The sequence below is a fragment of the Heliangelus exortis genome, chromosome 2 (genome assembly GCF_036169615.1).
Source record: "Heliangelus exortis chromosome 2, bHelExo1.hap1, whole genome shotgun sequence".
NCBI classification, from domain to species: Eukaryota; Metazoa; Chordata; class Aves; order Apodiformes; family Trochilidae; genus Heliangelus; species Heliangelus exortis.
In genome coordinates, this window is record NC_092423.1 from 3,880,922 (window position 1) to 3,895,239 (window position 14,318).

Genomic DNA, 14,318 nt, shown 5'->3' on the forward strand with positions numbered 1-14,318 from the left:
GTGGAAGCAGTTTTTCATTTTGTTTTATCTGCACGGGGTTGTTACAGATTTTTTTTTAAATATTTTTTTATTTTAATTAATTATTTGGGGGTTGGTGAGCATCACACTGGGTCCATTTCATTTTGTTTCCTTTTTGCCCTTGCACAGGGATTCCTTCTTTTAAAGTTTGAACTGCAGGAGCCTGGCCACTTAGGGGAGATGAATTAAAAGCTGCTTTTCAGTAATGAATAAAGCAGGCTGGAGGGAAAAGCTCAGCATGAGCAGGTTTTCTTCTATTTTTTTTTTTTTTTTTTTTGCCTTCTTACACAACACAAGAGGAACCTGGGGAGGGATTATAAAGGGGTCTACCCCAGGGTGACTGAACTGCATCTGTAGTCCATGGGGGTCCAAAAAAAAGGGAATAACTGAAGATAATTTTATTTTCTGTATTGAGAGATTTCCCTAGGGGCTGGCAAATAGCAAAGCATCCCTCTCCAGTAAGGGATGATGTGGGTCAATGGGATCTTTTCCTGCATCTCCAGTGATGTGAGCCATGAATCTGACCACACTGCTGACCACAAGAGGAGCTCAGACCAGCTGGGTCAGACACAGAGAAATCCCAAAATGTAGGTGTTCTAATCTAAATGGTGATTCCCACCCCAAGGTCAGCTGCTGGGGAGCTCACAGGCTGATTAGGTGTGACAGACAATGACATTTCTAAGGGCCCTGGAGACATTGGCTGCTCAGATGCTGCTTGTGATATTTCACTTGGTATTAATTGAAACAACTGTTAAACACAAAATCAAGGCTGGAGAGCTGAAAAATCTTCTTTTTAAAACACACCCAATAGATATCAGCTTTATAAAGGAGACACAAATAATGATATTTGCCCTTGAAGACAAGAATTGTATTTAAATAGATTTTTTTTTCCCCTCCTCTTGATGAGATGCAGTTTCACAGGGATGAAAATTAAAAATCTGTGGGGCTCATACTTAACTTCAAAACTGTCCAGAGGAAGAACATTCCTGAGCCTGCTGCAAAAGCAAGGAAGGGATTGTGGCTCAGCAAACAAGAGAGTTAAAGTCTCTATATTCAGTCCCTTTGATCTCTTCTCAACTTAAAAACAATTCAAATCAAGGAGCCAAGTCAGGACTTATCAAAACAGCATCACCAAGTCTGTTGCCTGGCTGGCTAGTGAAACCCATCAGAAAATAATCCCCATTTGGATCTGAATTAGAAAAGAATTCAAAATCAGGTCTAAAACCTGAATTTAAATGCAAAGGACAGAAGTGTGAGTCTCCATCACCCAGAGGTGCAGAGGGTGACAGGGGTGGGTTAGTGACTGCCCTGGGGCTGAGAAATCTGCCTAATGAGTTTAAGGCTGTGAACATCCACTGTTTCAGCCTGCTGGAAAAGGGACTTTGTTAATATAAAGTACTAAAATTTATGTCCTGCTCAGAAGCTAAAATAGGTCTTTAAGTCCTGGAAATACTATATATATGCACATATATATATATATATATATATGTAAAATTTAGTAATGTAGATAAAATCTGGCACAACAAACCACCAGTAAAGCAGCACTAATGTCTCTTTTCCAGCCTTAAGCAACCCACAGCACACATCCCTGGGCTCAAAAAATATCTCTAAATTCACTTTATGAACCAACCATCGAAAAAAATTACTGGACTGGGTTCTGATGTCACCTCTTCTGACTTCATCCCAGGGCTGCAGTGACTTCAGGGCACCAAATCTGCCTTGAATCCACAGGACTGAGAGATGAGGGGAGAGAATATTGGAGGCCAGGACTGTAACAGCAAAAAAAATATAAAACCTGCCTCTGCTTTTTAACCTTTCCTGTGCCATCCCAGCAGGTCAAGCCATGCTGGCACAGGCTATTTCTATGTATAATACATAAATATAATTATTAAACATAAGTGTTCCTGCTATTCTAACTCTTTCCTCATTAGGCTTTATGCAGGAGTTTAAAAATGATTTGTAGCCAAGTTAACAGCCAGTAGAATATCTTGGTCCTTTTTTTTATCAACAGCCTTATCAGAAAGAAACTTTGCACTTTTGTTTACACCTTCAGAAGCCTTCAGGTTTTTCTAAATACCCAAGTCTGGTGTCACCCCATTCAGCAAATAAAAGGGGTGTACAACAAGGAGCATCTGGACACTGGTGGCTTCAGGGAGCCCATCTTCTTCTTAAAGCTTCCCCAGGGCACTTTCTGAACATTATTGAATTAATTCTCCCTGCCTCCTGTGTCTTGAAATTCCAAAGGTGAAGCTCTGGTGCCTCAAGAGATGAATCATTCCAGAGAAATCTCTGGATGTCAGGCACCCAGCCAAGCAAGCTGCAGGTTTCTCCCCAAGGGAATGGTGACAAGAAGGCACACACAGGACCTCCCTGCCATGGCATTAGCTCTGGATGGAGGCCAGGCTGATGGCTGCCACCACATCCCTACCTCTCTTGTACCTCAAAAAAAAAAAAAAAAGTCTGATTTTTCTTCCAGTTCTCTGCAATCTCATTTTTAGAGGCAAAGACAAGGAAGCTGTGAGAGCTCGTGACTGCCCCTCTACTCAGCCCTGGGGAGGCCACAGCTTGAGTCCTGTGTCCAGTTCTGGGCCCCTCAGCTCAGGAAGGAGATTGAGGTGCTGGAGCAGGTCCAGAGAAGAGCAAGGAGGCTGGGAAGGGATCCAGCACAAGTGCTGTGAGGAAGGGCTGAGGGAGCTGGGGGTGTTGAGGCTGGAGAAGAGGAGGCTCAGGGGAGACCTCATCACTCTCTCCAACTCCCTGAAAGGAGGTTGGAGCCAGGGGGGGGTTGGGCTCTTTTCCCAGGCAACTCTCAGCAAGACAAGAGGGCACAAGAGGTCTCAAGTTGTGCCAGGGAAGGTTTAGGTTGGACATTACAAAGAATTTCTTTACGGAGAGGGTGATCAGACATTGGAATGGGCTGCCCAGGGAAGGGGTGGATTCTCCATCCCTGGAGGTATTTCAAAAGAGCCTGGATGTGGCACTCAGTGCCATGGGCTGGGAACTGCAGCAGGAGTGGATCAAGGGTTGGACTTGATGATCTCTGAGGTCCCTTCCAACCCACCCAATTCTAAGATTATAGAATCCTAGGGGTTCTATAATCTTCTGGGGAACATCTGAGAGAATGGAAGGGAGGGAGCAGCAAAATAACAACTGCTCAACACTCACTAAGGAAAACCCTGCCCAGCTCCATGGGGCAGAAGAACAAACCAATGCCATGGCACAGGAAGGCTTGGCAAGTCTCAAGGAGGGAGAAGGAGCTGTCTGTCAGTCTGTCTGCCTGTCTGTCTGTCCATCCATGCTCTCCATCCCACCTGCAGGACCAGAAGTCCAACTCCTCCTGCTCTGGGGTCACCAAACATCTCCAACCCACATTGCCTATGTGGATTTTTCCACATTTCCCAGGTTTTGGCCCTTACAAAGAACTATCCTCTTCTTTCAAACACAGAAGAGAGGAAGACAAGGAGAGTAGAGAAGGGAGTTTTATTTATTGACATCTCCATACCCATTTCCACCAAGCCAGAGAGATGCAGCAGCAGCAACTCCACTCAAAGCACTGGAATGACACTGCCAACCTTGGGCTGACTTGGGCTGGAGGCAGGACATGACCTTCTGTGTTCAGAAAACCAAGTCCTGCTCCTCATCAAAACTCAAGTAAATTTTTTATTCTGTAGAGATACTTCATCTCCTTCACCACACTTGAACCCCAGGTGTCACGGAGAGTCTGACAAATCTCCCAGTGTGCTCAGGTCTGAGTTAAAGAAATCATCTCATCCTGGGTCTTGTTGATCTCCCCAGTATCTGGTGCCCTTCCTCAGACTGCCAATAAATGGGACACTTGGTACTGATCAGGGAGATTCACTTCCTGTCCCTTTTCCCTCTCTTTTCTATTTCCAACAATGATTTGTGTCTACAAAGTAGCCCAAGCACCAACTTCCCAGTCCTACCAGACTAAGCCAGGATATGATGTGGTAGGTAGAAGATTGATTTCTCTATGAGGGTGGTGAGAAACTGGCTCAGGTTTCCCAGAGAAGTTGTGGCTGCCCCATCCCTGGAAGTGTTCCAGCCCAGGTTGGATGGAGCTTGGAGCACCCTGGGCTGGTGGGAGGTGTCCCTGCCCATGGCAGGGAGGTTGAAGCTAAATAATCATTAGGGTCCCTCTCTACCCAAACCAGTTTGTGATTCTACAGTATCATCCTATGAAGACACAGTTGTTTCCACTGGGAATCATTGGTTAAAGGGCCCAAATTACACTCACCACCACCTTTTTCTCCCTGAAAAACAACAGCAGCTCTGTATGGTTGCCATCTCCTTGCAGTCAGTGCCTCAGCAGACCTCAAACACCTCTTCCACGACACAGGTCCCATCCCTCAACCCCCCAGTTGCTCATCTGCAAGACATGCAGAGCACTTCCCTGCATCCCCCAACTACCACCAGCCCTCCTTGGGTATTCCAGGGAGAGGAAACCAGTCATACCAGTGTGAAACAATAAAAACCAGAACAAAATGTCACAGCAGCATCACGACTGAGCACAGAGCCCAGCAAACCCTACTCTGCATTTTTATCTGCTGCAGCCCTCTGGCTGTCACCCCACCACTGGTATTAAAATGGGAAGGAGTTTGAACCAGAGTATGTTTAAAGCCCTGCAAAAAAAAAAAAAAAGAAAAAAAAAAAAAAAAGGGGGGGGGGGGGGGGGAAGGCAGCAACAGCCACATGAAAACCCAAATTCTCCAGCCAAGCAGCTTTCTCTGTCCATGGTCCCATCTGCCTCCTGATGCCGAAGATTTGGCAACTCTCCCACTCTTTAAAAAAGAAAAAATAAAAATACACCCTGGTGGACTCATCTCCTTCCATCCCTCCATGATTCCCCTCCTGCCTGGTTATCCAGAGGTTTTCTGCTAGGAGATGTGGGAACTCTGGTGTGGACCCCCCTAATGACAGGATGGTGGGGCTGGAACCAGCCTGTAAATATTCCACATTGTATTCCCTCCCCCCCACACACACCTCAGATACTCTGATTTTGCCTATTTTCCTCTTTTTACCTTGTTATGCCCTAGATAAAAGCTTCTAAAACAGAGGCACTGCTGAAAATACATCCTGTGAAAACTTCCAGTCTCACAGGGAGGCAACCAGACTTTCCCAAGCTCTGGGGTTGGGCAACTGGTTCTCCTAGATGGCTTTAAATAAAGTCAGTCATGCATGTAGAGGTTGACAAATTTAATAAAATAGTACACCCAGGAACACACTGAGGTTTCATGGCAAGGCCTTTGTTAAACACAGCTTCTTGTTGCTAAAGGATCTTTGTGCTGGATGCAGGAATTAGGCTAGAGGGTTCTAGTGAGTCCCCTGCCTCTTTGCCAAGAGAAAAAAAAAAGGGAAAAAAATTTAAAAATTGATTATTTTGGTTTAAATGTATTTATCTAACTGCTCAGTCAATGACAGGATGAAAGAGATGCAGATAAGGTGTAAGGGGCTGTCCCCTGAGCTTAAATTTAACTGATTTCTCACAATGATCCTTTTCTTCTGCTAAAGGAGCAGATCTGAATTCTTTATTCCTTTCAAGGAGGAGGCAGAACAAAACTCCAAACAAAAAGCACAAATTACACCATCTGGAGAGATCTGGCTAATCCAACAAGCTTGCACTCTCAAGGTGTGGAGACTCCACCAACTGCTTCAAATTATTCACATCTCATTTACTAAACACACACTGAAAAATCAACCTTCAACTTGTACCTCTCTGGACCAGATTATCTCAGTTACTCCCCCAAAAAGCTGTAACCAACCCACCAGTGCCTAATAGGGGTTACTTGGAGTTTACACCAGGCCCCAGCCACCACCAGCTTCAGCAGTTTGCTTCCAAATCTTAAAACCTGACCATTTCCAGGCAGCAGAGCTCTGGTGAGCTTGGTCTAATGAACAAAGGAGATTTACCCCCCCCTTCCTTTTTTTCCACCTTTGCAAATCCCAAGAGGTGAAAGTTTACAACAGCAATTAGAAACCACAGGGCTGCAACACTTTTACAACACTGAGCTTCTCCAGGAGCCAATTGGTCTGGCTCAAAAGTTTTTTCCAAGGCCATCCCAATAAAAATTATGGCAATAAATTACACAATAAATTACAAAGGGGAAAAAAACCACAAAAAAAACCCCCAAACAACAAACTGCAAGAAAACACCTCTGCTGAGCCATCATGTGCCCCAGAGCCTTGTTGATACAACCACGAAGTTATTTTTGCTCTTAAAAATGAGCACCATATCCAAGGTTTAAAGTGAGGGAAAAAAAAAACAACAGGGATTTTCTCTTAGCATTGAGGCACTTCAGTATTAGTCACCTTGCAGAGCAGGGCTGATAAGGAACATGTGAATCTTTCCAACCCACTGCTATGAACCAGGTCCCAGGAACATTAACCCAATGGAGGAATGAGAAAGCAACCAAGGGTGCCACAAAACCAAGGGCAGGGGAGTGAGATAAAAGTATGAAACAACAACAGAATACAAAGGTTGAAAAGCAACCAGTAACAGGATTACACCCAGGCTGTGCCTTGATGGTGTCCCAGAGCTTTAGGAGGGGTTTGTGCTTATTGACAACAACCATCAACTCAAGCACCAGCTTAAGGGCCTGATCCTGCCCCCACTTGAATGCTGAATTTCAGCAGACTTTGGGATTTAATTCCCTGGAGGATCTGGCCCCAGAGGACCTCTTCATGCCAACAGTGTTTAAAAAAAATGGGAATTTTGCCACGGGTTTCAGTGGAACCTGAAGTTGGAGCAGCTCCAGCAGCTGATGGTAGTGCTGCCCTCTTACCATCTTCTCAGCTCCAGCCCCAGACAGGAGTTATTTTTGGATCTTCACTAAAGCAAAGTCTATAGAATTCCAGGAACTAATTGCCTGGTCACTTTTTAAATACTTTAATCCATTTTCCCTGCCTGTTCTTCCTTGAAGAGAATCTTTGGGGATGCAGATGGCTGGGTGGCTCACAGTGACAGCCAAAAAAACCCAAAAAAACAAAACACTTGAAATAAGCCCATTTGTCTCATTTCTTAAGGGACAAGGGGGCTGGGAAGGAGAGCTGAGTGATGCAGTGCCAAATCTGGGTTACCTTCCACTCTCTGAGCCTAAGCTTGGTTGGATTCTGCTTGCTGGGGGATCAGAACAGCTTTGTCTGAACTATTGTCACCAGCTGAGTGGAACAAACCAAGTACCAATGGCACAACCCTGTGGGCAACCTCACCCAACCCAACTGGCTGCTGCTGAGACCTCACCTCCCAAAGACCAAAAAAACCAAGGTTGGGAGAGAATTATAAGGAAAAGGAAAACTCAGGCACAACCAGCACCCCCCCAACACCTCACCCCAAGCCTGCTGACTCCAATTTGGATGCTTTCAAGCCAGATCAGGATGGTGTATTGAAGCTTTCAGAAGGAAGCTTCAGTGAGATGTGCAGAACCTCTGCTGTTTGCACAGAGAATTTGCTTTTTGCCTGCATGTGTGTGTGTGTGTGTGTGTGTGTGTGTGTGTGTGTACCCACAGACACATTGCCAGGAGAAAAAAAATCCCATTTGCTCATCCTACCCCCTGCTCCAAGCCATCTGAGGTGGGGGGAGAACCCAGCATTGCCCCCAGCCAGGGACCCACCAGGATGGGAATGATGAGCACCCACTGCAGCCCCAAAACTCATCCCTTGCTCCCAGTTTCTGCTCTTCCAGTGCATCCCAGTGAGGTTTTTAGCCTAAAGAGAGCAGCACTTTTGCCGAACTTCTCCTGGCTTCTTCAACCAGAAGAAAGTCCCACCGAGCCCCCTTGTCCTACCGCCGGGAATGTCATCCCGTTATCCCCCGTTTTGGGAGGGGTGGTGAGGGTAGCTTTGCACGAAACGATCAAGCTCCTGAAGAGAAGAAACTCAAGCCAGGCTGCAAACCTCAGTGACAGCAAAACCAAGAGCTCAACCTCCCGAGTGAATTCCTCCCGACGAAGAAAACGAAGAAGAAAACGAAGAGGGTTCTTTTTTTTTTCCCCCCCCCTTTTTTTTTTTTTTTCCCTAAATTAGCGGAAGGAAAAGGGAAAGCTCAACCAAAACACATCTTCCTTAAACCAAACAGCGCTGAATTTCAAAGTTGCCCAAAGTTCTCCCGAGCAAGGAGAAGGCACCACGGGGAGCCCGGCCCCGCCGAGCTCAGCCCCGCAGCCCCCGCCACCGCACCCGGGGAAGGACTCACCGCCGAGAAGAAGCAGCCGAGCAGCAGAACCAGGACCAGAATCCCGAACCCGGTGTTCCCCATCCTGCCGGACCCGGGCTCAGCCCGCACCCCAAGCTGCCGGCGGGGTGGCTGCGGGCAGCGCGGAGCCACGGAGCTGCCACCGCCGGCTTGGGCGCATCCAGGGAGAGGGAGGGAAAGAGATGGAAGGAGGGAAAGAGGGATGGAAGGAAGGAGGGGACACAGCCACCCCCTCTCCGCGACCCTCCGCCCCGCTCCGCGCCGCTCCGCCGGAGCCGCCCCCCCCCACGCCCACAGCCACCTCCCTGCGCGGGGCGGGACCGCACCGCCCCCCGCCCGCCCCTCCCCAGGTGCTCCCCTCCCTCCTGCTCCTTCCCCCTCTCTTTTCCCTTCTTTTCCTTCTTCCCCGGCGTTTTCTACCTCTTCATCCCTTCTACCCCTTCTGCTTTCCCCCTTAATTACCCTTCCCTTCTTTTGCCTCTTCCTCCTCTTTCCTCCTCTCATTTCTCTCTGTTTCTGGTCTTTTTTCTTTTTTCCCTTTTCTCATTTTCCCTTTTCTCATTTTCCCTCTCCTTTTAGTTTTTTTAATTATTTTTATTTTTTATTTCTCTCACCTTTTTTCTCTTTACGTTTTGCAATTTTAATATTCATTCCGTTTTTTCATTTTTTCCCCTCTTTTTCCTCTCTTCCCTCTTCCTTCCTTCCTTCCTTCCTTCCTTCCTTCCTTCCTTCCTTCCTTCCTTCCTTCCTTCCTTCCTTCCTTCCTTCCTTCCTTCCTTCCTTCCTTCCTTCCTTCCTTCCTTCCTTCCTTCCTTCCTTCCTTCCTTCCTTCCTTCCTTCCTTCCTTCCTTCCTTCCTTCCTTCCTTCCTTCCTTCCTTCCTTCCTTCCTTCCTTCCTTCCTTCCTTCCTTCCTTCCTTCCTTCCTTCCTTCCTTCCTTCCTTCCTTCCTTCCTTCCTTCCTTCCTTCCTTCCTTCCTTCCTTCCTTCCTTCCTTCCTTCCTTCCTTCCTTCCTTCCTTCCTTCCTTCCTTCCTTCCTTCCTTCCTTCCTTCCTTCCTTCCTTCCTTCCTTCCTTCCTTCCTTCCTTCCTTCCTTCCTTCCTTCCTTCCTTCCTTCCTTCCTTCCTTCCTTCCTTCCTTTCCTTCCTTTCCTTCTTTCCTTTCCTTTCCTTTCCTTTCCTTTCCTTCCTTCCTTTCCTTTCCTTCCTTCCTTCCTTCCCTCCTTCCTTTCCTTCCTTCCTGTGAATCTCTATATCCTCTCTCTCTCTCTTCTTGCTACAAAAAGAGAGAAAAGTTTAAGAAAAGAAAAAAAAACTTTACAAAAGGTGCAGGTCAGTGACATGACCCTTCTGAATTTCTCCTTTTGGAAGAAGGGCTCAAGACCACATTGCATTTTTTGATGCAAATGTGGAAATCCTTTCCCTCCCCAGCATGATGAGGAGCATTTCAGTTCATATCCAGGGCAATGCTCTTTGCACCTCAAGAGGAACCCCAGGCATAGGTTTGCTTTCTCCTCCAAACCCCAACAAGCCCCAAAAATAAAGGTAGCAATGAGAAAAATAATATCTTTCTTCATATTTTTTTCTTCCTAAACCCTGCTAGATTTTCAAACTCAAGCAGATGCAGATTTGTTGTCTCCACCTGCTGAGGAGAGAGAAACATAATCCTGATATTTGGGAGTCCATGGAGATAGCTCCCTAATTCCAGGCTGTTCAACATAACCAGGAAAGCTGCCAGTTTTAGGGGAAGGGCTTAATGGGTTAAAATACTAAATTTAATGGTTAAATTTAATGGTTTAATGGGTTAAAATACTAAAGTTAAACCCAGTCTGTAGCTCTTAACAAATCACTATATCATTCAGTTTTTTGGAGATAACTTACAAAGGGTGAGAAAAACCAGTTTAATGTCTCTTCCCCCCTCCCCTTAAACTCTTTACAGAAAGATCTGTGGGTTTGTTGACATCTAATTTTTTTTTTCCCCTCCTTTGCATTTGACATGAAAACTCCCAGTCCTATCTCTTGTTTCTCATCTCCTGGTGGCTTCTAATTGCCTGTGTAAGAAGAGGGACAAGATGTTAATTACGTCAATTACTTGTACAACAATTTGAACAGGCAGCAAAGCTGAGTTTGGATCCTCAGATGACAGGGGAATGGCCGATTACCCGGTCACTGCATCTTGCTGCTAATAATAGCCACTTTATGTTTGCTTATTTCATTTATTCATGCAGCCTGAACACTTTTAAGTAGCCTCTTAGAGACAGATTTCTCCTGGTGAGGGGTGAGGGGAAGTGGGGAAAGATATAGGCAGATGATAGAAAAGATACAAAGATAGGCAGGAAGCTGAAGAGGAGCCAGCAGTGTGCCCAGGTAGCCAAGAAGGCCAATGGCATCCTGGGCTGGCTCAGGAACAGCGTGGCCAGCAGGTCCAGGGAAGGGATTCTGCCCCTGTGCTCAGCCCTGGGGAGGCCACAGCTTGAGTCCTGTGTCCAGTTCTGGGCCCCTCAGCTCAGGAAGGAGATTGAGGTGCTGGAGCAGGTCCAGAGAAGAGCAAGGAGGCTGGGAAGGGATCCAGCACAAGTCCTGGGAGGAAGGGCTGAGGGAGCTGGGGGTGTTGAGGCTGGAGAAGAGGAGGCTCAGGGGAGACCTCATCACTCTCTCCAACTCCCTGAAAGGAGGTTGGAGCCAGGGGGGGGTTGGGCTCTTTTCCCAGACAACTCTCAGCAAGACAAGAGGGCACAAGAGGTCTCAAGTTGTGCCAGGGGAGGTTTAGGTTGGACATTAGAAAGAATTTCTTTACGGAGAGGGTGCTCAGCCATTGGAATGGGCTGCCCAGGGAAGGGGTGGATTCTCCATCCCTGGAGATATTTCAAAAGAGCCTGGATGTGGCACTCAGTGCCATGGGCTGGGAACTGCAGCGGGAGTGGATCAAGGGTTGGACTTGATGATCTCTGAGGTCCCTTCCAACCCAGCCAATTCTAGGATTCTATGATTCTATATTACTCTTTATTTTTATTTTTTCCTGGTTTCTTTGCAGAGAGAGAATCTGAAGGTTTTGTGTCTCCTGACAGGGAAAGTCTCCATCATTTTCAAATGGTCTGATTTGCCCAGGGGACTGAGCGTGGTGCCCAGGAGCAGTTTTTGTGTTGGATTTGAACCCAACTCCTCCTCATTTCATCCCATGCCCCCAAATCTCACTCTGTTAGTGAACACCCACTCCCTTCTTCAGATTTTCTTCACAGATTGTGGGATTTGGCTTAGTTAAGGTCTTGTCTTGTCTGTTAATGGTTGGACTTAATGATCTTGAAAGTCTTTTCCAAACGAGGTAATTCTGTGACTCTGTGAACCATCACTGTGACTTCAGATTTTTTGTACCAGTGCCTCTTTTGCAGGCTGACCAGTCCTGTGCTCTCTGTGCCATACCTTGGGTATCCTTTTTGCCCTCTTCTGGACCCATTCTTGTCCCTTTATATCCTCTCTGGGAGTGCCACTGGACAGGTGGAAAGTTTTAGAACTCCACTGAGAAAATCATGGGGACAGCTGGAGACAGAAAGTGAAGAAGGGCTGAACTTTCAGCCCTCATGGGTGGTGGTGACTTTGCTTTAAATTTCTCCAAGAAACATCCTGGCTCTGCACACACCACACAGAATCACAGAAATATCTCCATGGGACTTCAGATTTTTTTGTACCAGTGGCTCTTTTGCAGGCTGACAAGTCCTGTGCTCTCTGTGCCATACCTTGGGCATCCTTTTTGCCCTCTTCTGCACCCATTCTTGTCCCTCTGTGTCCTCTCTGGGACAAGGATGACAGCCAGGAAGATTCAAAACCTTGGTGCACTGTGGTTTTATGGAATCACAGAATTCTCAGAGTGGGAAGGGACCTCCAGAGATCATTTGGTCCAACTCTCCCACTAAAGCAGGATCACATAGAGCACATTACACAGGACTGCACCCAGCTTGGGTTTGAATATCTCCAGAGGAGGGGACTCCACAACCTCCCTGGGCAGCCAGTGCCTTGTCACCCTCATGGTAAAGAAGTTTTTTTCTTATATTTAAATGGAACTTCCTATGTTCCAGCTTGTGCCTGTTGCCCCTCATACTGTCACTGGGAACTACTGAGAAGATCCTGGCTCCATCTTCATTGCACCCCCCCTTTAGATACTGGTAGACATTAATACAGCCTCCCCAAATCCTTCTTTTCTCCAGGCTAAAGATTCCCAGATCTCACAGCATTCCCTCATAAGAGATGCTCCAATCTCCCAATCATCTTTGTTGCCCTCCAGTTTATGGGCAACATTGATGACCATGGTTTAAACCTTTATTTTTTGCCACGAGTGGGTGAGGACAGGAATATTCCTAAGTATTAAGCTGACTTACAGATGTATTATAACACCAAGGTGCATTTCCCCTAAAGGATGGTTCTGTTTTCAGCTTATCTCTGTGTCAATCAATTAGATAATCTGTGGGTGATTTCACTCAAATTTTTTACTTTTACTTAAACTACACTGAAGTTCAGCTGCCATTTGCTCTGCTGCTGGGAGGCAGGTGCTGATCCCACTGTTTTTCCATTCAATAAATCCCTGCAAAAGGTGTTGCTAGGCTTCAGGACAGCAATGTGAAGCTGGGAGGGTAGTAGTTGGTTGGTATTGAACGGTTTCTCTTCTAGTATATTGATGTAATAGACTAAAAAGCTTTTTTTTTTTTCTCATCTCAGCCGTGAGCCATCACTTCATGGCCTCGAGGGGAGGTTTAGATTAGATGTTAGGAAGAATTTTTTCATTGAAAGGGTTATCAAACATCAGAAAGGTTACCAAACATCAGGCTGCCCAGGGCAGTGGTGGAGTCACCATCCCTGGAGGTATTTAAGAGGCACAGTGCTTAGGGATATGGCTTAGTTAAGGTCTTGTCTTTCACTTAATGGTTGGACTTAATGATCTTTAAAGTCTTTTCCAACCAAGGTAATTCTGTGGCTCTGTGAACAATTCAAGAAAATCTTAATTTAATTCTTCTTCCCATCACTTGCAGCACAGTTACTTCAGTGATCACTGTCCTGGGCTTGTGTATCTTCCCTTTGGCTACCTTACCTCATTCTCATTATTTAAATCTTTTACTTAAAGATAATTAACATCTGAACTGAGGCATCATTAAATTGTTTATCTTTCTGACTATTGCTTGAGAAATATCAGACAAATCTAAGAAATCGTGGTGGAGGAGGTAATCGTGGAGGTAAATAAAAGCAAAAGGTTGTTTCCTGTCTGGTTTTTTTTTCCTCTCTGCCCCTGGCAATCAGAAATACAAAGACTATAAACAGTAGTGTCTAGGAGGACAATATTTGAGAGCTGATTCATGCAAGAGTTCACTGAAGGCTGGATTTGCTGTTTCGTGCCCCTGGGGTTCTGTTCCCCATTTATCTTTCTCTCCAAACCCAACCCAGTGCATCTGTTCCACTTTCCACTTGGTGACTTTGTTTAAATAAGGTAATCCCATCACACGCTGTAAACAAACAGTGAGATACGTTTCTGTGTAATATTTGTGTGGGGATTAGAGGCAAAAGAACATTTGCTGTCTTGCTTTGCAAGCAGGACAATTACATCCACCAGCAGGACTTCATCAGTTGCAAAAGGTTGCATAAAAAATTGGTGATTTCCTTCATTTCAAGTCTCCTTATTTATTAATCAGTAGAGGAAGTCTTTCAGGATCAGTGGATCTAAGGTGATTTATTTTTTTTTTTTTTAATTCCAGCTCTCACCCTGGGTTTGTTTTTGTAGATCTCTCTTGATTTATCCCCCTAAGTGCATCAGATCAGGTTTAACCAGCATTAGTTAACACAGAGAGATTGCTCAAGTTACTCCAAATATTTATCCATTGGAATCTCCTACTCCAAGCTCATAATTAATCCATGAACCTAGCAGCCTATGTTTTCAAAATTAAGTCCTGTTGATCTTGAATATGTATCTGTGGATATAATTTCTGCCAAGAAGTGGAAGTATCCACAGATAGGAGTGACTGATCAGATCCAGTGCTGGATCACACCCATCCTGTTTCTAACAGTGATGGGACACTTAGAGAAAGTTATTTTCCAATTCTTTAATTGCA

The 14,318-nt window shown here is 45.8% G+C and overlaps 1 protein-coding gene across 3 annotated transcripts in view; it reads right to left on the reverse strand.

Moving 5' to 3' along the window:
• The window catches only part of VIPR1 (vasoactive intestinal peptide receptor 1), a 132,214-nt gene extending 123,690 nt beyond the window's left edge, over positions 1–8,524 (reverse strand). Inside the window, exon 1 of one of the 3 annotated variants that reach the window (XR_011724112.1) lies at positions 8,229–8,499. Coding sequence is in view for 2 of the 3 variants with exons in the window: in XM_071734586.1 (XP_071590687.1) it covers positions 8,229–8,291 (63 nt within the window). In the remaining variant the exon portion in view is untranslated. Of the gene's footprint in view, positions 1–8,228 lie in introns of all 3 variants that reach the window. The other 2 variants (XM_071734586.1, XM_071734587.1) reach the window with 2 other exon arrangements.
• Between the last annotated feature and the right edge of the window lie 5,794 nt (positions 8,525–14,318).